The sequence below is a fragment of the Lissotriton helveticus genome, chromosome 5_1 (assembly GCF_964261635.1).
Source record: "Lissotriton helveticus chromosome 5_1, aLisHel1.1, whole genome shotgun sequence".
In the NCBI taxonomy this organism is placed as follows: domain Eukaryota; kingdom Metazoa; phylum Chordata; class Amphibia; order Caudata; family Salamandridae; genus Lissotriton; species Lissotriton helveticus.
The window spans coordinates 1,361,510,856-1,361,534,715 of NC_136065.1; the positions used below are offsets into that span (position 1 = coordinate 1,361,510,856).

General features: G+C 46.7%; 1 protein-coding gene across 3 annotated transcripts in view; it reads right to left on the reverse strand.

Moving 5' to 3' along the window:
• Nucleotides 1–3,604: 3,604 nt before the first annotated feature.
• The window catches only part of SMIM29 (small integral membrane protein 29), a 32,488-nt gene continuing 12,232 nt past the window's right edge, over nucleotides 3,605–23,860 (reverse strand). For 2 of the 3 annotated variants that reach the window (XM_078644253.1, XM_078644254.1), the window contains exon 5: nucleotides 3,605–5,628. In XM_078644253.1, coding sequence (XP_078500379.1) covers nucleotides 5,560–5,628 — 69 coding nt within the window. In that variant the 3' untranslated portion in view covers nucleotides 3,605–5,559. Of the gene's footprint in view, nucleotides 5,629–19,973; nucleotides 20,247–23,860 lie in introns of those variants that run through there. The other variant, XM_078644255.1, reaches the window with a different exon arrangement.

The following is a 23,860-nucleotide window of genomic DNA, read 5'->3' on the forward strand; positions in this document are numbered from 1 at the left end:
AGAGAAAGTTTGTGAGTACCCATGCTGTATACAGTAAGTTTCTCAACGAGTTACATGTTGCAGCAATGTTCTGTTCCCACCCCCGCATGGGATTGTAGATAGATAGTTTGGCTTTGGCCTTCTTTTCAGACTTGAAAACAGATTTCAATAAACTAAGCGGACTAAAAGCGCTATTGTTTCAACAAGAAGTGGTTCTCACATCAGCTTGAGAGACCTTCGAATTGCAGGTGGCGAAAACTGCAAGTGGGATTCACTCACTGCTAATCACGAATCTCCCGCTCCATTTTGGAGAATTAGTTCACCAAATATTTAATGCGTCTGATACCGAGGGCTTAGCCCACTTTTTTAAAGTTGTGAGATCCAGCCTTGTCACTTCCCATCAGATTATTTTTGGCATAATACCCGCTTTTATTCATTCTATTTTTTCCAGCGCCTTCGGAAGGTTTCCCCTGGTGCTCCTGCTAATTTGTGGCATGCTTGTATTGCTATTGCTACTTCACAATGGCTGCTTGATTTGTGGAGCTGCCAAACCTGGTCCAGTTGCAGCTGTATCAAACAAATGCCTTCTGCTATGCCTAATTCACCTGCGTGCAACCTGTGTTCCACTGCCGCCGGTGCCCTTTCCTATTGGCCCTGGATGTCTGCCTCTCGAATACAACCCTTGATTACGAACTGTTAATGGATCCGTTAAAGGCCCATGACCAGGAATGTTCCACAGGTAGGCGCCTGGTGTGCGATCCTCTACTTGGACCAACGGAAGACTTGAGTACCTGTTCTCGTGCGCAGCACCTCAAAGACCGGAGTTTCATCGAAGTAACGCAGGTTGCCCTGATTTGCTACTAACAGCTTCTGGATAGGGGGAAGCATGTCTGCTTGTTTGACTTGCTCAATTTGATGGCATGCCTCTTTACTATGGAAGGTTTAGACAATATACTGGAGTTTATGGCATTCTGATTTTCCTGTGATATTTCTGAATCTGAAGATTCGCTATAAATGGATATGTTTTTGGGTACATTTTTTACATTTGCAACCATAATTCTTTTTGGGGGGGGGTTTGGTTCACAAAAATCCAACTTCAGATACCACTGAGACACTTTGCCTCTGTTTACCTCTGATTCATGTCTTAGCATGTGTTACCGACCTGGCCAAGGGGAGGGTGTCATGTGGCCCATAGGGACATTGTCGTCTTCACAAACTTAGCATGAGCATGCTGCAGCCTGCCTGCCTGCTGCTTTGCGCATCTTCCTACACGGCTATTTTTGCAATAATTTCAATGACTATTTTCCCTTGAGAACTGATCACTGTGTTCACTCTCTGCATGTTCCTGGGATTTTGACTGAACATTATGTGCAAAGTCGAACAACAATGCCCCTTTTGGCCAGGCCTTAGCCCTTAAACAAAACATACCGCTGCAGCTGTTTGGACAAAACGTACTTGGGTTTTATTAGAATACACGAATAGGTAGCACACACTTGGAGAGGGATCTTTCCAGGGAGAAGAAAGAGACAGCACCTATGATGTAGATCTCCATCAATAGATGGAAGGTATGGGGTCTGCTGATAAAGCCCAGGGATCTTTGAATATATAATACTGCTTCTTAGCAAGGGAAGTGAGGTTAGGCTCTATTGTCTTCTCATGATGACATGTCCCATCATGATTTATGGACTAGCTGCTATGCGGACTGTATTTGTATTATGCATTTTCCTGCTTGTTGTGGCAAGTATACTGCATGTTAGGGTACGTTAGTTAAAATAAACTATTTCGTGTGTCTGTCAGATCTTATTGTGAACAAGTACAAGAGTGAGAGCGAAAGGGTGTGTCTTGTTACCGCGATTCCTGAGAGATCTGGGTGTTTTGTGTTCTGGGGTGTCTAATCAGTTGTTTCTCTGTGAGTGAGTAGGGGAGCAAGTGAGACTTTATAGCGAGTCGGTCCAGGGCTTGTGGTACTAAGGTGGTAGGAAGACTCAGTCCCTATACACCAAGGTCCCATAATCCTGGCATAGTTCTGCATTTGTGCAGAATCCTTCAACAAGACATGCGAAGATAGCATTGTTCAGGCCACAAGCCAATGGTCTGGTCAAGAGAGTGAATCATAATATAACATTAAACATACAACTGCCTTCGGCAAATGGTTTGCTGTGGAGGAAGGAATCTGACAAGAAGATTTGGGCCCATAGAGTGACGCCTCATTCCATGAGCTCTCAAGGGAAGGAAACCAGCTACAGAAAAACCAAGTGTAAGTTGACTGTGAAAGTATGAAATAGAGAGTGAAAGGTTTGCAAAGGGGTTGTGGAAGAAATGATGACAACAGAAAGGGTTCAAATAATCTGAATTTGGAATGAGGAGATTGGGTGGTAGTGAAGAGAGCAGGGTTTGTGCACTAAGGAGAAAGTAAATTCTCTCATTAACAAAATAATGAAGGTAAAGAGTTCAGTGATTACACTAGATGATGGGAAGAAGCGGAGGCTTGGACATTTGTGTAAAGTAATGGAACAAAGGCAGTCATTTTATGCTAATGTGTCATTTGATTTATTATCATCTTTGACTGTCAACATGTCATAAGTTACTGTGTGTGTGCTATTATGTTAGGCAGTCAGTTTTAGTTAGTTATTGTAGTTAGTTTATAAGGAACCTTCAATGATTTGATGTTTTTCCCCTGTAATTTTCTATCTATGTATGTATAAAGAGGAAATGTTTTGTGGGATAGAATTAGTGATTATGGTGTATGTACAAGAGATGAAGCACATTGAATGGGAATGTGGGGGAAACTCTAACGAAGGTAGTTGTCTTGTGCATCTCAGCTGGAGATCAACTACTTGTATTACTCTGAAAGGGAATAAATCTACTACAATACTGAAGGAAATTGAGTGGCAAACTACATATTTCTAAGGGTATGGGGATGCCTGTGGATCCTTCTACTAGTCTCTTAAATACCAAACCATACTCCTGCTCTGCAGCTCTCAGTGGAAGCTGCTGATTCACTTACTGTATCGCTCTCTCCAGCTGGCTTCTCTTTCGTTCCACTTTTGCTTTACCTTTCCTAAGGTTGGTTTCTCTAAACACCATAGTTATCATCCACAGAGGCATAACAAAGGGAATCATGCATTTTATATGTTTTTGACTTGTGTATTTGGGAATGCCTGGAAGTTGGGATACAAAGCAAAGACATTAAACATGTGCTAAACTTTCCAAACTGGTCAAGACACTAACCTAAAAGGTGACGTTTCTGAGGCAACACGTCTGGTAGCAAGCATTTCTAGTGCATAAACATACATTTAGGGCTTTCAGCAGCACTGCCGACACCACATCCCAGTCACAGAACTCTGATGAGTGGCTAGTCTGAAGTGCTGTGTCACTAGGCTGTGCAGACCCTTAAATCAAGTTGTTCTGAGGAGAAAATAAAATAAAAAAACCAAATGATCCAAATTGCCTGGTTGGTAAGATCCACTGAAAGCTCATATTAGGGACTTTGCAGTGCTAGTGTCAAAATAAGAGAATCCCCCACAGCTTGTATTTTGCAGGAGGGTTGTTCCAGCTTCACCCAAATCCAATGAATTACAAACAAGCCACTCCTCCCAAAGAAAAAAGCAAGGAGTTTTCAATCGTCATTCATCTCTTATTTTAATAAATCTTCCTTTTTCTGCTTCATTTTTCAAACATGATTTACTGGTCATATGGCCCTCCTGTAGTCCCAGCCAACTCCCTTCTATTTCAATACATCATTGGATAACAAGATAAGCACAGTTCTGATATATGACACAGAGGACCTTTGTTTATCCATCATGAAAAGGCGTTCAGAGTCGATGTAATGAAAGAATGGCAGGCTGCGCACCTTCCACCCTCGAATGTTAATTCAAATAAAATAAATTAAATAAAAAAGGGGAAGCAGCTAAGCCAGTAAAATAGCCACATTCCACTTCATTTCAAAGAGATAAGACTTTAAGTTATGGTGTCAGGGACTATCCTGATGTAGTCGGTGACAAAGACTCGGTCATAAACTACAAAGTTCAACGGAACACTACAGAGTAGCATCTATATATTATTTACAAAATAAATTAGGCAGACAGCTTCTAAGTAAACCTTCCAAAAAACAAAAATATGAATAAAAAGATCAAATGTTTGAGGTCTGAGGCACATGACTCATATCTGTGTGACAACATTCGAAGAAGGGGTGGGAGGGATTTCTGTAGTTGCATATTTCCTGGCAACAGAGCCTCAAATTACCTCACTGCCAAGGTTCTTTTTATGTCCCCCTACACACCTCACAGCATCAGAAGACTCAACAAGAGATTTAGAACCAACTAGAATCATCTTACCTACCACGCAAAAGTGGACAAGCTCTTTTCCAACGTCAATTAGCAGATACAAGGCACTCCGCACTTCCGAGAGGAAGAAATAATGAATAATCTAGGAGAAAAAAATGTGTCTTGGGTTTGCACAGATATGATAACCAGTAATAAAAATATTTCTAAAGCAAAAATCCACCTCAGAGTAAGTAACTCATTTTCCTCACACACACTAATGTGGAGCTGCAATATTCCGTTAAGAAAACAGAGGTGCCTTTCAACCCTTCGGAGGCTTCTACACTACTACATTTTTCCTTGTGCTCAATCTTTCTGCAGTGCTGCAGCCCTTCTACACTTCCTCATTCTCTCCTGGACACCTCGACTGCATACACTACACGTCCTATCTCCTATTGTAGTATGTTTCACAATGTGCTTCCCTGTGATATATAGGCTCTGCAGTCCATAGGTGGAATCTACAGGGAAGGGGGCAGTCTAAACAACCCCCCTTTAGCAGATCCAGCCAATCCTCTCACTCATTCAACGAATTAACAAAAATAAATATTTTTTCCCAAAAAGATAAAGCTATTTGTACCTAACTTGGCAAATCACTGAACACACTCAAATACAATTAATCAAAATCTGCCAATAGTGCTGCTCCAATCAAAACCAGTGGTTTCCAGTGATAAAGAGATTCTCAACCATCATGCCTACAATTGGGTCAATGACATAGCCAGGACTTGGCACCTGTGTCACTGCTGCCAAGAGGCTATCGGACAAGCCATCTTTGATTCATTTCCTTTGTGTACCTTGATGCTTCTCCACAAATTTGAAAAATGCGCTAATGTGCCCTTTGCAGAGCAGAGCCCATCAGGTGCGTCCACAGCGCACAAACGTCTATCACCGCCGTCCATGTGGCAATCAACGAATACTGGGTTTCGTATTTGTGTAAATCTTAGGGCTGACTGAAAAGCGGCGGTGCCGTTTGAATGTAACACAGCAGGGCTGGGTAGTTCCGAAGAAGTAAAATACTAACTGTAAAATCCACACATCTCCCAGAGCAAGGCGACCCTCGTGGCAAGCACGACTCATTCAGAATAACCTATGAATGGCACTCCAGAATTAGGCCCCCGGGGAGAGGATAAGGACAGGAGGCTAGCCGTTAGAAATACAATTTGTCCAACACAAAAAGGGGTGGTAGAAAAAGATTCAGTGGCGCAAAGTGTGCGCCAGGAGTTAACGGAGAAGCCCCCGTGGCTCCCAGCAGTCAGTACGGCTAGGCCTTGGTGTCCAGTAGGGAGGTGCGCCTGTATTGAGGAGAGGCACTTCTCCAGCCGCGCACCACCTGGTAACAGAAAAAAAACAAGCATTAGAAATGCAAAAGGTCTCGCATTTGCTTAAGTTACAGCTATTTGCATTGTAAATGGCGTAGTAAATGACAATGTATTTTATCACATACAAACATTTGAAATGAAAGACCATGACGATTAACCCTTCGCTGTCAAGCTCTTCCCAAAGTACAACGTTTAAAACGTGGCCTACTTGTGAAACGTTGTGTGTTACAGGGTAACAACCACCACGATCGCCCAGTGGGTTTGTGTGCCTGCTACAGAGGTGTGTTTGTAATTTGAAGAGCACAGGGCACAATCTTGCAATTTACTCTGCCTTTCTTCTTCCCCAGTAAATAAAAGGAGTACCACTGAGCTGGTATAATGGCATAATAAAGTCTACACACCATGCAAGTCCAAGTATTCACCCCTCCTCCTCTGACTCTCTCTCTCCCCTCCCCCCCCCGCCCCCACTCCTCGGACTCTTCTCGCCCCCCCCACCACCCACCACCCGGATCATGCAGGAGCCCATTGTTCCCCATGCTGCAGTAAACAAGTTGCATCGCCCTTCGGCGGCCAGCGCCCTCCGGCGGCCAGCGCACTGCAGCGTGCACTGGAGAAAAAAAACTTTGATTGTCAGTGATAGTATAGCGCGGGGGCAGGGTCGGATTGGGATCACAATTCGGCCCGGGCACTGACGAAAAAAGTGGCCCATATTTAAGGGGCGTGGCCCACATTCAAGGGGCGTGCCCTTTCATGAAACACCATTTGCACAGACAAGGAATGAAAGTGGGAGGATACTGTTCTTGCACAGGGCCAAGGTGACAATGGCCTACATGCTGAGCAACTAAAAAAAATAGCAAGGCCCCTTTCTGTCACAAAATTATTCCAGCCCTCCAGCACAGGAGCACCTGAAAAGCAGCAAAGCCCCTGCTATTACTAACCTACTTAGCCCTCCCCAGACCTTCAGCTCAGGAGCACATGAACAGAGGTAAGGCCCCTGCAATTAGTAAATTAATCAGCCCTCCAGGCCTCGGGAAAATGTCCTGGCAGGGGAGCACAAAACACAGCTTTCTGGGTCATCCACGGTAGCCAGGTAGGAGGCTGAGGTGAAGCTGGAGCATGGGAAGTGCCTTCCCAGTGTGTTCTGGCAGTTTGAGTGTTTACCATTTACTGTAGTATTACCCTTGTACCTGTGTATGGTACCCTTTTGTAACTTGCACACGTCACTTTTCTCTGGTATCACACTGTATGCTACTTCTCACTTTTGTTTACTTTCGATACTTGCACAAGTGCCACCATTGCCTACGTAACGTTTGTTCTTGTGCTGGAGTGTCTGCCATTTATTGCAGTATTATACCTCTACTTGTACTTTGTACGCTTTTGTAACCTGCACATTTATCACTTTTTCCTCCTGTAATGTACCGATTGCTACCTCATGTATTTTGGTTGCTCACTATTGTCACTTTTGATTCATGTAACTTAATGTTTGCTTTTGTAATTTGTCCACTTGTAAATTTTCTATGTATTATTGCTGTTCCTAGTGTGAAGCGCTCTGACACCTTCGGGTAAAGTCCGCGCTATATAAAATTGCATAAATAAATAAATAAAATTAAGAAATTCCAAACATCACCTGGCCCCCACAGCAAGACCCATTCTTCCTCGCCCACTATGCCCTGAATGTGAAGGGATGTGGGCGAGGTGTTAAGACTAACACCGTTTCTGGGCTGCATGGGCCCCAGGGGGGCCCCGAGGTGAAAATGGCTCAAAGGCCTGAGAAACACCTGGCCCCCAGGTAGGCCGATTCTTGCAAACAATCACCCCTCCCCTGCCCAGCCTCAGCTTGATTGCTTGGCAGGGCAGGGGTGAAGGAGAGGCCACAGCTGACAATCGCTGTCCGGCCGCACAGCGAGGCTGCTTTCATTTTCTCTGTCTGTCTCCGTGCACTCTGTGGGCCGTTTTTTTTCTCCCCTTTCCTAGTCCACTCTCTGTGGACTGGGACAGGGGAGAAAAAACGGCCCACAGAGGGCACTAAGGCACCCGCCCTTCGGCCCATGCCCGAATGCCCGCCTTGCCAATCCGCCCCTGCGCGGGGGCACATTGACCATCCTGGTTAGGACAGGTGGAACAGTTCTTTTCGGTCTTTCTCGGGCACTCTGGATGATGGAAATATCAGGTTTGAGCTGAAGAAGGCAGTTGTTCACATTGAGATTTTCCCAGGCCGGTAGACGGTCACATGGTCGTTTGCAGGCTTCATTGTGCAGCAGGCGAGCTGGGCTCGTCCTGCACACACCCTGTAGGAAACGGTGTGTGCTTTGCGCAGCCAGTCCCAGGTCTCAACCACTACAGGTCCATGTGCAGAGCTGCACCGCGTTTGCAGACTGCAACGCAACACAAGCATTTGCAATGCAAAAGGTCTTGCATTAGGAAAGTTTGAGCTATTGTAAATGACACATTTTTTATTTATGTGTTGGTTTTGAAAATAGCGAAATTAATAGCTTTGTCATTTACAATGCCAATAGTTATACCTTTCGCAAATGTGACACCTATAGCATTTGTAATGCAATATGTGTTGTATTTACGTGACTTAGAAGTATTGATATTACAAATAACAATGGCTTTTATTTTTTAAAAATAATTAATACTTAAATAAAAGCTATTGTAATTTATAATGGCAATAGCTTAAACTTTTGTAAATAACTTTTGTGAAGATTATGTTCAGTGTATTTTATTGTGACGAAAATCTAAGAACAGAAGTGAAATATTTACATCTTTTTGTGACATTTGTAATAAAGCTTGAAACATTGAGAGAACATATTTGAACCAGTTGTTGTTGAATGGTTGCACAGATTGATGTTGTGGTGCCCCTGAGTGATGCTGTGGTGGTGCTGAGTGATGCGATAGAGTGAGTGGCAAAGATAGATAGAGTGCGATAGATAGCGGGAGGGAGATAGATAAGATAGATAGAGTGTGGTGGTGGATGTGGTGGTGGACATGGTGGTGGTGATTGTGGACGTGGTGTTGGTGGACGTGGTGGAGGTGGTGGAGGTGGTGGTGGAGGTGGTGGTGGTGGAGGTGGTGGTGGAGGTGGTGGTGGAGGTGGTGGTGGAGGTGGTGGTGGAGGTGGTGGTGGAGGTGGTGGTGGAGGTGGTGGTGGAGGTGGTGGTGGACGTGGTGGTGGACGTGGTGGTGGACGTGGTGGTGGTGGTGGTGGTGGTGGTGGACGTGGAGGGGGTGGTGGACGTGGAGGGGGTGGTGGACGTGGAGGGGGTGGTGGACGTGGAGGGGGTGGTGGACGTGGAGGGGGTGGTGGACGTGGAGGGGGTGGTGGATGTGGAGGGGGTGGTGGACGTGGAGGGGGGTGGTGGACGTGGAGGGGGGTGGTGGACGTGGAGGGGGGTGGTGGACGTGGAGGGGGTGGTGGACGTGGAGGGGGTGGTGGACGTGGAGGGGGTGGTGGACGTGGAGGGGGTGGTGGACGTGGAGGGGGTGGTGGACGTGGAGGGGGTGGTGGACGTGGAGGGGGTGGTGGACGCGGAGGGGGTGGTGGACGTGGAGGTGGACGTGGAGGTGGACGTGGAGGTGGTGGTGGTGGAGGTGGTGGTGGACGTGGACGTGGGATGGTGGACGTGGGGGTGGGATGGTGGACGTGGGGGTGGGATGGTGGACGTGGGGGTGGGATGGTGGACGTGGGGGTGGGATGGTGGACGTGGGGGTGGGATGGTGGACGTGGGGGTGGGATGGTGGACGTGGGGGTGGGATGGTGGACGTGGGGGTGGGATGGTGGACGTGGGGGTGGGATGGTGGACGTGGGGGTGGGATGGTGGACGTGGGGGTGGTGGTGGACGTGGGGGTGGTGGTGGACGTGGGGGTGGTGGTGGACGTGGGGGTGGTGGTGGACGTGGGGGTGGTGGTGGACGTGGGGGTGGTGGTGGACGTGGTGGTGGAAGTGGACGTGGTGGTGGACGTGGACGTGGTGGTGGAAGTGGACGTGGTGGTGGACGTGGACGTGGTGGTGGACGTGGTGGTGGACGTGGACGTGGTGGTGGACGTGGTGGTGGACGTGGACGTGGTGGTGGACGTGGACGTGGTGGTGGACGTGGTGGTTGACGTGGACGTGGTGGTGGACGTGGACGTGGTGGTGGTGGTGGACGTGGACGTGGTGGACGTGGTGGTGGTGGACGTGGTGGTGGTGGACGTGGTGGTGGTGGACGTGGTGGTGGTGGACGTGGTGGTGGTGGACGTGGTGGTGGTGGACGTGGTGGTGGTGGACGTGGTGGTGGTGGACGTGGTGGTGGTGGACGTGGTGGTGGTGGACGTTGTGGACGTGGTGGACGTGGTGGTGGATGTGGTGGTGGACGTGGTGGTGGTGGTGGACGTGGTGGTGGTGGTGGTGGACGTGGTGGTGGTGGTGGTGGACGTGGTGGTGGTGGTGGTGGACGTGGTGGTGGTGGTGGTGGTGGTGGTGGACGTGGTGGTGGTGGTGGACGTGGTGGTGGTGGTGGTGGTGGACGTGGTGGTGGTGGTGGTGGTGGACGTGGTGGTGGTGGTGGACGTGGTGGTGGTGGTGGTGGACGTGGTGGTGGTGGTGGTGGACGTGGTGGTGGTGGTGGACGTGGTGGTGGTGGTGGTGGACGTGGTGGTGGCGGTGGTGGACGTGGTGGCAGTGGTGGACGTGGTGGCAGTGGTGGACGTGGTGGTGGTGGTGCCCAATGTTCAGAGGGGACTGGCCCCTTCACGCAACAATAGTTGTGTTTACACAACAGAGCTGCCGGTTGCTCCGTCAGTTGTTGTCAAGGATTGGTTGGGTTTAGAAACCGGTTCTGCGGCACTTCGAACAAGTTGTGCCTTGTCAAAAATTACAGCCAGGATGCTCCGTGTTCTTTTAATATTGCACTTTTATATAATTTCCGCAAACGATCAGGTTTAATTAGAATTTGGCCGTGTGCTTCCCGAGAGATACCGGCTTAAATTAAGCCTCCTGCAGGGGCCTACATTATACCCCTGGGTTGAGCGAGCCCCAACAGTTTTGCGTAGTACACACAGAAACAGTGAAAGGAGTTGTAATACAGGGGTATTACGGGAGAGAGGAGAGGCAGAGGGGAGAGGAAGACCGGAGAGGAACTGTTTTGAAAGAAAGGGACAGGCTGAGGGGAAAGAGGAACAGAGGGTGTCTCATGGCGTGGAGACAGGAAGTACATGCTAAGGAAAGAAGGGGGTATAGAAAGGGGTCCATGGTGTAGAGGGGAGAGAGGAAGCGGAGGGCACAAGTTTTTAAGATAAGGGCAAGCTGACAACAAAGAAGGCAAGGAGGAGACTCCGTGGGGTGGAGTAAGAGGGGAATGAAAAGCACCGGTTACAGAGGAAACCAGCACTGCGATGGTTGTAGAAAGGGCAGGCTGAAGTGAAAGGGAGTATCAAATTTAGTAAGGTAGTGTGCTGAAAAGTGCGGTGTAGTGATGTTGAATGCTTCAAGTGAAACGTATGAGTCAATAAATAGAATCAGTGAAACGCTTTTGAGGTGCACAAGGGCCCGACGAGAAGCGAGTCTCCATTGATATGCTTGAAGGTGTTGAAGAGGAATAAATGAGACGTTATCAAGGTGTGCGAGATGGCAGTGTAGAGAACCAACAATAAGTGGGTGCATTTTCACTCTTAATCACTCTCTGAAATGAATATGTTAGAGGGGTGATGAAGAGAGAGCTCATTCCACAGCACTAGTGACTCCTTTCACCCACCGCCATCCAACCTTACATTACAGGCTTGGTATGTAGAAACGTCATCCTCAGGAGATTAGGAACAGCTTCACAGTAGTAGGCCCTGCTTAAGTGATGTGGAACTACAATTCAACTTAGACACCATATTACTATCAATGAAAAATGGCGTGTTGTTGCTTGTTGCGAGTCTCACATTCAAGCCCCGCAAAGGGGTGGAGAATATGTTTGTTATAGTGAACCCGCAGTAGCATCTACTGGACGAATTAAGTTTAACTTTCTTTAGGTTTTAAAGTGTTCATGCAATTTGTGACTGTATTTTAATGGTATTTTGAGATGCACAGCTGCTAAGATGATTCACGTCATGTGTGGCATCCTCAACTTGTTCTGCGTTTGTAGTCAACATTACGTTTACTTTTGTGACATGCAGTTTTACCAGTAGACGGTGTGCGCCAAATAGACATGTTGACACAATCACAAATAGAAAGATATGAGAGTTTATAGATTATTCAAGAAAAAGGGTGCAGTTTGCATTCTCATACAATCATCGGAACAATGCCATGTCGTCCTTAACTGGTATGAGAGAGTCTGATTCAAGAAAGGTTTTAATGACGGCGTAATGGCCAGAGCTGCCGACTTTGGGAAACCAGGCTCGAGCATCGGCGTTGGATCAACATAGTGTGATTCTGGACAATTCACTTAATCTCCCCGTGCTGCCTACCAAAAATGAATGTGTTCTTGTGCAACGTAACGGGGTGCTCATGTAAAGCGCTATAATTCGTGCTATATAAAACTGCACAAAATAAAAATAAAAAAAGCACGCGAGTCTTGTACCTCAAAGCCCCAGCCAAAGGAATTTAGAGAAGAGAGAAAGAGCGGCTTGTGTGACACGGGGACAGAAGGTCAGCTCTGCCGGCTCTCACCTTCCCAGTGGCCTGATACGGTCATTCTGATCCTGCATGCCTTGGAACCATCTTCGGATTGCAAGGTATGCGAGACAGTGGGCAGCAGTGTGGTAAGATGGCCAGCGCTGTGGTGACGCGGCTTTGTTTGGAGGTTTCAGCACCGTGTCCGTGAACAATCTATGAACGAATGCTCTTGTAAAGCGCTATATTTCGTGCTATATCAAACTGCAAAACTTACAAATAAACAAGCAACACAAAGGAGGCAGGGGAAAAAAGTTAAACAACACAGATTGGGCGGTTGGACAGAAGGTAAACAAGCGATGCGAGCTCTGTGCTGGGGGAGGGCCATTAGCCTGCGAGAACTCGCAGCGAGATCAAAGGAAGGGTGGGAGGGACATTGGCGAGCAAGGGGTGAGGGGGTGTGCAGCCTGGTGAGCTGAAGTGGCAGCAGAGGCGGAGCGCGGCGCGCTCGCACGAAATGCACGTGGTTGTGCACACATGCACTGTACCCGATCCGCAGTTTGGGTAGACTTTTGAAAGCCTTACTATAATCTCGCCAACAAGCATTGCTAAAGCAATGTCTTAGGCTAGACCTAAAAAAGGAGGGGATGGTGGCGGGTTCTATCACAGGCCCAGAATCACCGGAGAAATAAATATATCAAAAGATCCATACCGGCACCGTCCTGCAACTATTGAAGAAGAAGAAGGGCCTTGGAAGAGCAGAACTACACCTTATGTGTTATGAGCAAGGGAGTAAAGGTGGTGCAAGTTGCTTTAAAATGATTTGTGGGAATACGATGTGCCAGCTATGTCGCTTTCTCCACCGCCCCGACTGTGTACTGTGCACCCCCCCGATCTTTGCACTCAGCCGGCATCACGGCTTGTGCACCAAAAAAGAGACGCAGTGCACAGCATCACTAGCAGAGAGCTGTACACAGGGGGTCCGAAGAATCATTGACAGGGGTGGGCCACTGTGCCTCAGCACCTTACCGTTAGCAAGCAGTATTGAGGGCTTCATCCCTCTATTACGAAACACCGCACGAAAAGGGGGCTGAGCCCCTCGATGACAGCTGCCCTCGCTTTACTGCACTCTGACCCTACAGCTGCTTGGTTCAGCATCCCATCGGCGGTAGGATAGAACTAGCCACCTCAGCATCTTGTGTCACTACCACCACTTTCAAAAGCAAGGGCTGAGTACACTTTTCAAACCCTCAGACCACCCTATCAACAGTTCCTGCAGCATCCAACCCCGCGTTCCCAAGTATAAAAGTAAAAGGAAGGGACCCCACCCCCTGTGGCAGTGGTGATGAGAGGTAGAAGCAGACTGTCAGACAACTCCTTCACACACCCTCACCCTAGTGAGCCTGGCGCCTACCTGCGGGTGCCGGTGTTGCTCAGCGGCTGCTGCAGGACGGGGGCCAGCGCTCCTGGGGCTGTGTCGGGCTGCTGTTTCCAAGGCTCCTGGGGGGTCCCAAGGACCGTGGGGGGCTTTGGCCGGTCGCTGCCACCAGGAGGGAGGACACACAATGGCCTCTACTTCTCTGGCTGCCGCTCAGCTTCACCAGAGCTGCCACCGCTGGCAAGCAGGGGGCAGGGGCGGCTCTAGGCTGATGGCAACCCTGGGCAGGGAGCATAGGTAGGGGGACCCGGAAGAGGGGGGCGGGGCGGAGCCCCCAGAGCTCAGGTCGGGGGTCAGGGTGTTTGGAAGTGGAACAGAGCCGCAGCCCGCAAAATCCCTGCCAGGGGCCGCCACGCAAATATGTATACATCCTCAGAGGATTCATATATTAAGGATATATATTGGCGTGGCGGCCCCTGGGGTTTGGCGGCCCTGTGCAGGTGCACAGCTTGCACATGCCTAAGGCCGCCCCATGAGGGGGAGGCGTGGACAGCCTTGGCTCCAGCTCACGCGGGAGTGCCAGGGCTCGGGTGTCGCCGCTCCAGGGATGGATGTCGGGGTGAGAGGGAGAACAGTCACCGGAGCGAGGCTGCAGGGGGGGCGCGGGCTCGGCTGAGAGCGATTTCAGAACAGCAAATGTAAAAGCAGCACACACGATTCGGAGCCCACAACGCCAGCTCAAAGCGATCCCAGAACAGACAATGTAAAAGCAGCACACACGATTCAGAGCCCACAACGCCAGCTCAAAGCGATCCCAGAACACTCTTTTCAACATCTTTACCGCGGACTTGGACAAGTGCATCGCAGAGACACAAAGTGATCCACCGAAATTGGCCAACTTCAAAATTAGGAGCATACAGTATGCAGATGACATCGTACTTTGTAGTCAGACCCCGTTGGGCCTACAACGTTCCATCTCGAAGCTCCATGAGTATATCGTTGCACAAGGCTTACAATTTAACTACAAAAAAACGAAGATCGTCTGTTTCGCCTCACGGGCAGGGAGGAAATCCCTCAACTGGCACATCGCAGGCAACACAATAGAGCAGACCACCTCCTATAAATATCTGGGAGTAGTAGTCGACGACAGGTGGAGTCTGAAAGAGCATCAATCATATAGAAAGGCGCAGGCAAACAAACTACGGTTCGCTCTAAACTTATTAAAAACGAAATTGAAATGCCCATCTAATTCACACCTGTTGAAGGTAATCGCGGCGAAGTTCTTACCATCTCTTACATACGGGTCGGAATTGTATAAAGGAAAAGACGCAAAGTTCCTGAACACACAACAATCAGAGTTGTTTAAATAAATTTTTCGGATCCCGAGATTCGTATCCCAAGCGCAGATACGCTTGGAATTTGGTCTACAAAATCAGCACCAAGTCAGACAAGCAGCGGCACTAAAAACAGGCTGGAAATTAAGGGCAGCACAAGAGGAATCGCTCATGGGCCTCTGTTGGACTGAGATGAAAAACCAGACAAAGGCGAAAAATGCCTGGAAAACAGTAGTGGAGGATGCACTGTCAAACCTCAAAATGGAAAAGGCATGGAATACCAACCAAACGTTTGCGGCCTTCAAAAAAGCAGCCAATGGGGCTGCAAAGCAAAGATCTTGGATAACAGATAAAGCCGCATTAGCGAAGAAAAAACATGGTTGGACGGTGCTGGCCACGTATGAGAAAATGGAGCCCCAACCTTATTTAGTTAACCATATAACTCCAGCCACACAAAAAACATTACTAAGTTTACGGCTAGGATTCTTCATTTTAAAAGACCATACACCTGCATGGAAATAAACATGGACGACTTCTGCCTGTAGATTATGTGGCCAAACGGAAGAATCACTGATGCATATATTGTGCATTTGTCCGTCTTTGAGGACTTTGAGACGTAATTATCTACTCCACATATTCCGTCTCTTTCAAATCAGATCATGCCGTCAGGCCGTCATGCTAGCACTGAACAGCCACCAGCTGCAGATAGCTTGCAGGGCTGCCAAATTTTGTCAAAAGGCATCACAGTTAATCGTGAACACTGAGAAAAAGGAGAGAAAAGGCACAAAACCGAAGTGTGAAGTGCTTTGAACTGAGACATTGTAATTTTATTTAGAATAATACTACTCACATAGTTGTTACAGAAATTTTTATTTTAACCACCCTGCTAGTTTGTACATTTTATCTTTAAATCATTTGTTTTTTATGCAACAAAATTGTAAAGGTTTTAATTAACTACAAACAATAAACTTACTTCCCTCAATATAAAAGCGGCACACACGATTCGAAGCCCACAAAGCCGCAAAAATATAAATAAAGTGAGCGCGTGGTCCCTAGCGGGCGCCGCGCTCATTAAAATAATTTAAAAAACAAAAACATACAACTTAGAGCATCGCGCTTCGCAGCCGGAATGACAAAAAGAAAGTGCTCACCCAGTAATTAAAGGAGACAGTATCACGCCGCAAGTAAAGGATCCAGTCCAGGTGGGTGGGGGCAAAAGTGGACACGGCGGTAACAAGGAGGGACTAAGAAGCCTCCTTTACACTGGAAAGCCAGCGTTTAGCCCGAACTATGACACAAGCCAATGGGAAGAAGGGGCGTGGTTTCAAGTCCCCTTAGGAAATCGAAATGATTACAAAAAGCCCTTGCAGAACGTGGTGCGCATGCGTGCTCCAGCGCTAGGTCCACGAGACCTAAACACAGAGAAAGCTTTGTGAGGACACCGGACAGGAGAGCATGCATTTCTTTACGGAACAAGTAAATAGTCAGATGTAATACTGCATTTATAATATTCTGAGCCTCAATCTACAGATTACTATTTAATCACAGAGCACATATACAATGGAAGAAACAGGGCAAGCTTTTGTGTACAAATAAATATGTAAAGTACAGAAAGATGCAACACACACACAAATACGAGCGCGCGTGCAGGAAAATCAAGGAACCTGGGGGAGCAAAGGCAGTCTCTCTTCCAGGTGTCTTTGTGCAAGTGGCACAGGACACAAGTCAAGGGCAGGGGATGGGTTATAGGGACAATCAGCAGGCAGGGACAAGAAGGAATTTAGGGACAGCGAGATGAGGCGTTCAGCCACTTGCTGACCATCACCACGTGAAAAGGCAGGGAACGTTCTGAGGGAAGGGGAGTGGGGTAGTGGTTAGTTTTCAAATAAAGTTTCAGTGAAGATGAAGTAAAAAAAAATTGTAGAGAAACCGACACGGTTAGGGAAGCACTGTATGCATTATGTTCAGCGGGGCACGAAGATTTCATTAAACCTGGCGTGATGAGCCAGACTCGGAGGCTGATTGGGGGAGGCCCCAGAGGAGCAGCAGCGGACGGGCATGGAGCAGCAGTGGCGGCATGTTCCCCACCACGGGGAATATGTAAATGTGTAGGGAGTGAAGCAGCAGTGAGTAGGAAGGCGCATGAAGAAGCACCTGTTGCTTTTATCACTGCATAAAAGGAGGGGAGGAATACCAGTAACAAGGGGTGCAGAAGCGGAAGAAGTTATGTCGGTGCATGGTGGTAGGAGAAACGCATTTCCAATTAAATCAGAGCTGTGCCGTCTGAGGCACTGAGCATGTGTGCAATGGCTGCAGGGGACAGGAGAAAGGAGACCACGGGTGGGCAGGGTGGCAGAGCTTCAATGGGCAGCAGATTGGAGCCGTCACAGAGGCCGGTGGAGACAGCACAAGCTTGATGTGGCTTGGTGGTGGTGAATAGGTCGCGCATGGCGGCCTGTGTAGAAGAGGGAGATATGCAGTGGAACAAGACGGGATCTATCGTTGGGGACGAAGCAGGAACACAGACAAAAATGTAATGTTCAAGGGAAAAATTGAGTGAGCAAAGAACCACTTCAGAAATAATGGAGGCAAAATGAACAGAGTTATGAGAAAGCTCGGGAGAGGGCAGCAGGGCAAGGCAGCAGGTGACTAATTTAAGTAGAACAAATATCAGACTCTAATCTTAGATCACAAAGAGTCATGGTTTGAAGCTAACATGCAAAGAATAATAGAGGCAAATGGATTTAGGTGTCCAAAGAGGAGTAGCGGGAAACATGTTTTCAGAAAGCTGGAATGGCTTCTGGGTCACGTGGTGATGAGGGAGCTTTGGGTTGGAGCAACAGGGATGCACATCAAGATGCAATGCTGGCAAAAGAGGCCAATGACAAGTTGGATGGAGGTGCCAGCTGGGCTTGAGGCAGCTCGTGAGTGTTGGTCAGAAGAGGTGAGGAGGCCACTGGCTGCCATGCCTACATCGATGGAAAGAAAATGTGCGGTCTTGCTCACTAAAATGCCCATGAAAGATTGGAAAACATATAATGCAGGTGTTGAGGGATGATAAATATCTAGGGTCTAGTGGTATGGATGCAGAGGATGAATTTGCGTTGTATGATGATGGTATGCGATGAATGGGTAGAGAGAGAAATAAAGCGCAGAAAGCAATCAAAGAGGGAGAAGGGAATTTCAGGAGAATCAAGGGGAACTGGCTGAAGAAAGTCAGGGTATTACAAGCACACAGATATGGATTTGGAGGAAAGGACACAAGAGGTGGATTGGAAGGATCATGGAAAGCAAAAGCTACCGTGAATGAGGTACCAGTGGAGGTCAGTCTTGATGTGGGCAGGGGAGAAGGATAAGAGAAAACATTGAAACCAATTGGAGTAGGAGAAGGGATAACTGAGAAGGAAAAATTAAACCACGTTTAAGGCACAAGAGACAGGGTTCAAGAAGGGAGTATATCTGATGGTAATAAAGAGATGAAAAGGAAATATTTAATAAAGTACAAATTTTGGAAAAAATGCAAAATACAATTAGGAAAGTGAAATGGGGAAATGGGAGGGAGTGAAAAAGCTAAAGTGGATTATAAAAAGAAGTTTTCCTGTATGAGAATCACTATGTCATTGGTCTCACCTTTATTAAAGTATAGGATTTGCAAGAATGTATTTGTAGAGGTTTTTAAATTGTTACACAGAGATGTGCAATCAAAAGTTGAAGAGTGGGAGCTGGCAAGACATCCAAGGGTTCCAATCACAATTCAGAACTGGACAGCGGCCTTTTTAATTTATGCCTGGGTATATTGTAATTAATATGCAGAATGAGCACAAACATTTTCAATATATATAGATTTGATCAGAAAAGCTCAAATGCTCTTTGAGGGTTATACTTGGCTAAGTTTGGATGAGGAATTAAGGTCTGGGTGGAGTTCAAACCCAGATAAACCACGTGGAGAAGTACATTCCAAAATATGGCTGCAATGGATGTCATCTACACAGCTGCAATCAACAACACACATGGCTAGCGAATTGCAAGTAACAGAGGCACTTTATATATTGCTTTGTCCATCAAGGAATGAGGAAAATGCAAGAGGGTAAGTAAGCATTAGGAGTTCTTGCAGGAATTTCAACACCAGTTTCTGCTCCCGTCAGTTTTGCAGTTTTAAACATAAATGTCAACTGTGGGGGTAGGTAGGCCTCCAATCAAACAGTATATTGCAATGGCAAACATGGTAGAGCAATGATGGCCAGCAAGAGGTGGTCAGACAGGACACCCTTCACCTAAGTGCTCATACACCGGTAAATTTACATATCCTGAGTGTATGCTGCAAGATTACCCGGAAAGAGAAGTTGCAGTAAAATGTAAATGGGTGTTTGGAGAAGGTTTTTGTTGGGGGTTACAAGGTCCTAGGGGGCAACAGTCGGCAGACAATTAGAGTTCAGCTAAAGACTTAATATATTTTGGCAGAAAAACGGAGTAAATAAAGTTTGCAAGTTAGAACTGCTGGGCCACAATGTCATTGGCCTTCACCAAACTTAATGATATCTGCTTTGGGAGGAATTCCTAAAAAAACAAAAAAAAAATTTAAAAAAAGAAGGTAAATACCGTTTGATACATCACTTATCGTGGCCAGAAGGGGCATCTGTAAATTAAAAAACATGTAAAAAGATAAAAGGCAGTGGGGGTTATAGTTCACCACACAAATCGGCAGTTCCAAAATTCCACAAATGTGGAGCTCAAACCCCTGAGGTACCACCGCCTACAGACCCCCTGACATGTATTTGTTGAGCATCAGTAAATTACTTTATAGGAATTGAAGATGTGTTAAGTATACAATGGTGGATGGTGCAATAAAGTTGGTAACAGTGGGAGAGGTAGCAGCCAAGTAACAGTCTACTTTCAGTTTATTACCAGTCTATCCAGCTGATTTTTCTTTGTTAGATATGTAATTTTTAGATGTTATTTATGTAGATAGGGTCTTCTCTATGGGTTGCGCTGCCACTTGTTCAACATTTTAATATTTGAGACATTTAGCACTTTTTGGTTTTGTTTAAACAAAATCCGGACGCAGATAAGTGTCATGTTATCTTGATTTATTGTTTATAGGGAGACCTCATACAGGAGAATGTACAAGGGCATAAAAATTCAAGAAACAGCTGAACTTGGAGTATTATTGGCTCCTGAGAAAACTGAAAGGCCAAGCAATTGAACACTGTAGTTAAGGCAAGACAGTGCCAGGTGCAAACAAAAATTTAGCGGATGCTTATCTTGTTATCATTGGTAACGAATTTGCAAGCTGGCACCAGGAGCAGAGGCTGTGAAGACTCAATTACTGGACAATATTTGAGCCTGGGGGAGAGAGAGAGGTCGAATTGGTTAAGAATTCAACTGCTGAGTCCACAAATAAAACATATTTGATGGAATGGCTGGAATTTAAGCATTATGTTAACATTGAATTGAGAAAAGAAGTTTTGAAAAGAGTGAAAAAGACAATGTTCTGTTAGAATTTGTTATGCATTTAATAAGCAAAAGGTATGTCACATTCTAAAATATCTGGAAATGAGCAGCAACTTAATTCTGTGGACAATTGTGGTGGAGTTATAACCCTAATGAAAGTGAACTGGTACGGAGAGTGTGGAGGGATTCTGATAGAGAGAGAGAGAGAGAGCGAGAGAGAGAGATAGAGATGCAAAGAAAAATTTGAGGGAACCTGTGACATTTGCAATTTTGCAAAGTTAGTTGGGAGTTTTACCAGAAGCCTGTTATATTGATTTTGAGCCTAGTATTTTTAGATTATATATGTTTTGGATGCTAGGGTCTAGTTTAAAGGCAGTCTTACATCATGAAGAGGTAATACTTGATAGACGGAGATTGAGAACTTGGCCGGGGACATCTAAAATGGATATGGCTGAAAAGCAGTGAACAGGAGCATCCATGCCCTGTGATAGAATCAAAGAGTTTCACATGGACAGAAGGGAAATGTTGTGACTTTTTTGTCATGTGAATGATTCTTGGATGACTGCTTTCAATTTGATGGCAGTGATGAGGACATCATTGATCAAAATAGGTTTGGAAACTCACTCTTTCCGAAGAGGGGCAGCCACTGAAGCAGCAAGGCTAGGTACTAACTGGAATGAGATTAGGCGCATAGGTAGATGGAAATCAAAATGTGAGAAAGTAGGTAGAGATTGATTATCTATCCAACGGAATTTGTTTTAATTTTGTGTTTTAATTAAATTACAGGTTGCGTTAAGGGCCCATCAGCAAGCTAGGTTACGTGGATAGTTGGATATTCATTTGGTTGTTGGTCTACAAAATGTGTGATATATGCAGCAATAAGGCCACTCTCTTGGGTTGTCTAGCAGCAGGCATGAAGTGATATGCTGGGGAAAGAGGAATCAGATGGGGCAAGCTTTTACTGTTGCTCAGAAGTTTATGTGAATAGTCCATGGGTACTCGCAAACATTTTCCCAGTGGCCAAATCATTTGGTTTGTAATGTTATCGAGGGCCGCACAGATGCCAGAAGTGTGGCAGTGGGAGGTTTGGGGACAAGAGGGGTTGGCGGTAAGGAATTGAAGCATGCACATCTAGTGGCTGAACAGCGCAATGTGATACCAGAAAACCTGGTATTAATCCGGCTTCCTCACTTAACCAAATTGTGCGATCCAAGGCAATTTTTTGTCACTTTCCATCATTTTTCTTTATTATCACATATAAGAGGACCTCAAAATACATGAATTTAGGATGTGCACTGTAGGCAACCTTCTCCTGTGCTTCTTTTAATGACCTATAATACTGTTAGTATATGATAGGAACCTTGGCCACCCAAAGAGTGTGTTCAACAACCGACTTGATTCTTAATTCACTATTGGCATTGCTGTCGGGGGGGGGGGGGGAGAGAGGGGTGAATGTAATATTTCATTTAAAAAAAACTTCTCAATGCACGGATAATCTGAAATACTAAGATGAAATGGTTCTGCAAGTTACTGAAATACACTTTTTGAATTCTGAAGAGTCTTTATCATGTTTTTATACTTTTTCTGTAAGAGGTCGTTAAAAATGAAGGATATCCTAAAGTTAAGGGGTGCAGGGCACCTGGAGGCTGGACAGGTGCGTCGGGGTTCGTAGTTGAGGCTATATTTGGAACCGTTGTACTCCGGTTGGCTTCCCTGGAGGCGGTGAGTCCTGATGCCGTGCCATTATCGTAGAGGCCTGTAGCTGTTGTTGCCTGCGACAACACAGACGCATCCATGGTCCCGAGCTGTGGTGTCATTTGTTTCTTTATCCTACATACATCAGTGAAAAAAGCAGCTTGTAATACTGTGAAGTTGTTTTGCGCCTGACTGGGTGGCTTTGAGTGGTGACCGGTATTGCTACAGGTGAGCTGGTCACAATGGGCAAAACCAAGAAGTCACAATCCCGCCTCACGTTCAAAATGCACAAGCCGGGCAGATCACAGCTAAACAATCTTCGGACTCTGGATGGATGCTCCAACAGACTCTGCCCTGACCCTGGAGACTACGCTCCTGGCGATGCAGCATAGCCTACAGTCGATTGATGGAAAGAGTGATGCATTAAACATACGTAAGGATCATATGGCTGCAAAACTCAAACAAGGCACCGGGCTGGGCGATGTTGAGGAGCGTGTCTCTACAGCTGAAGACAACTTGCATACTGTTTCCAATAAAACCTTGAATATTGAAAAAGTGCTGGCTGCTATCCAGGCGAAAAATGAGGATTTGGAGGCAAGGTCCAGGAGAAACAACCAGAGGATCAAGGGCCTGCTGGAGTCGACCAACACTGGGAAGATGGAGTTCTACGTGGAGGGGATGCTCAAAGATATGTTCAGTGTGGACAATCTGTCTCCTATGCTGATCGTGGAGAATGTGCATCGCTCTCTGGTAGCTCGCCCGATACCTGGGGCCACGCCACGACCCATCATTGTGCGGCTGCTAAACTATAGAGATCGGGACACGATCTTCCGCTTGGCTCGAGAAAAAGGCTCCATCAACTATCAGGGGAATGTGTTGGCTTTTTCCCCAGATTTTACTGCAGCTGTCCAGGGGGCGAGAAGGGAGTTTGTACTAGACAAACAGCGGCTGTTGGCAGAGGAAATCCCATATGCCATGCTCTACCCTGCCCGCCTGAGCATTGGCCCGGATGGGGCCTCCAAGATCTTCAACAACCCGAGGTCGGCCATGGAACATGCTACATCATTGAAAAAGCGTTGTTGTGAAACCGCTAGTAATCCAGATGAGGAGGAACAGTGAGTCTCCGTCTGTGTCAACAAAATGAAACTGTATGGTTGCGGCCTGGATGTCGTCACCTGATCGCTTTTGGAGGTGGGATGTTCGCTGGAGCTGAACAACATCATGTTAAATATCATATACAGAGGTGGTTACATTTTGGTCCCACGATCTGTTGTTCATGCAAGTACTGCTAAAGGTCGTGAGGACTGTGGCCTCATGGGCAATGAATACTGACTGGACTGTCACGTTATTACTATGCCCAAGTTGGGCCGCCCCCCTTTTCACTGGGAGGCTGTATGCACTCTAGTGTTCCCTAATGAGGGCTCGAAAAATCCCCAAAATGATATTAGTCCTGCAGGACTAGTACCTTGAAAAATCTCCTCGACCTAATTGCAACCTACTTGACCTCGGTCTCTGAAAGCGGAGCAAATGTGACAAGATAACAAGATTTAAAGACATCTTTATTGATCATTAACTTTGTGAGCAATAAAAATGCCTTTAAATATTGTTATCGTGTCACATTTGCACTGTTTTCACAGACAGAGGACAAAAGTTAGTTTGTTTTCCTACTCGCGAAAAAGGGCGAGTAGGACCTAAAAGCAGGTCGCCCTCGTAAAATTTAGCTCTCAAATGCGAGCGGTCGAGTGGATTTTTCGAGCCCTGCTAATGGGTGTACCCCGACTATTTCTCTTGGTTATGATCTCATGAGGGCC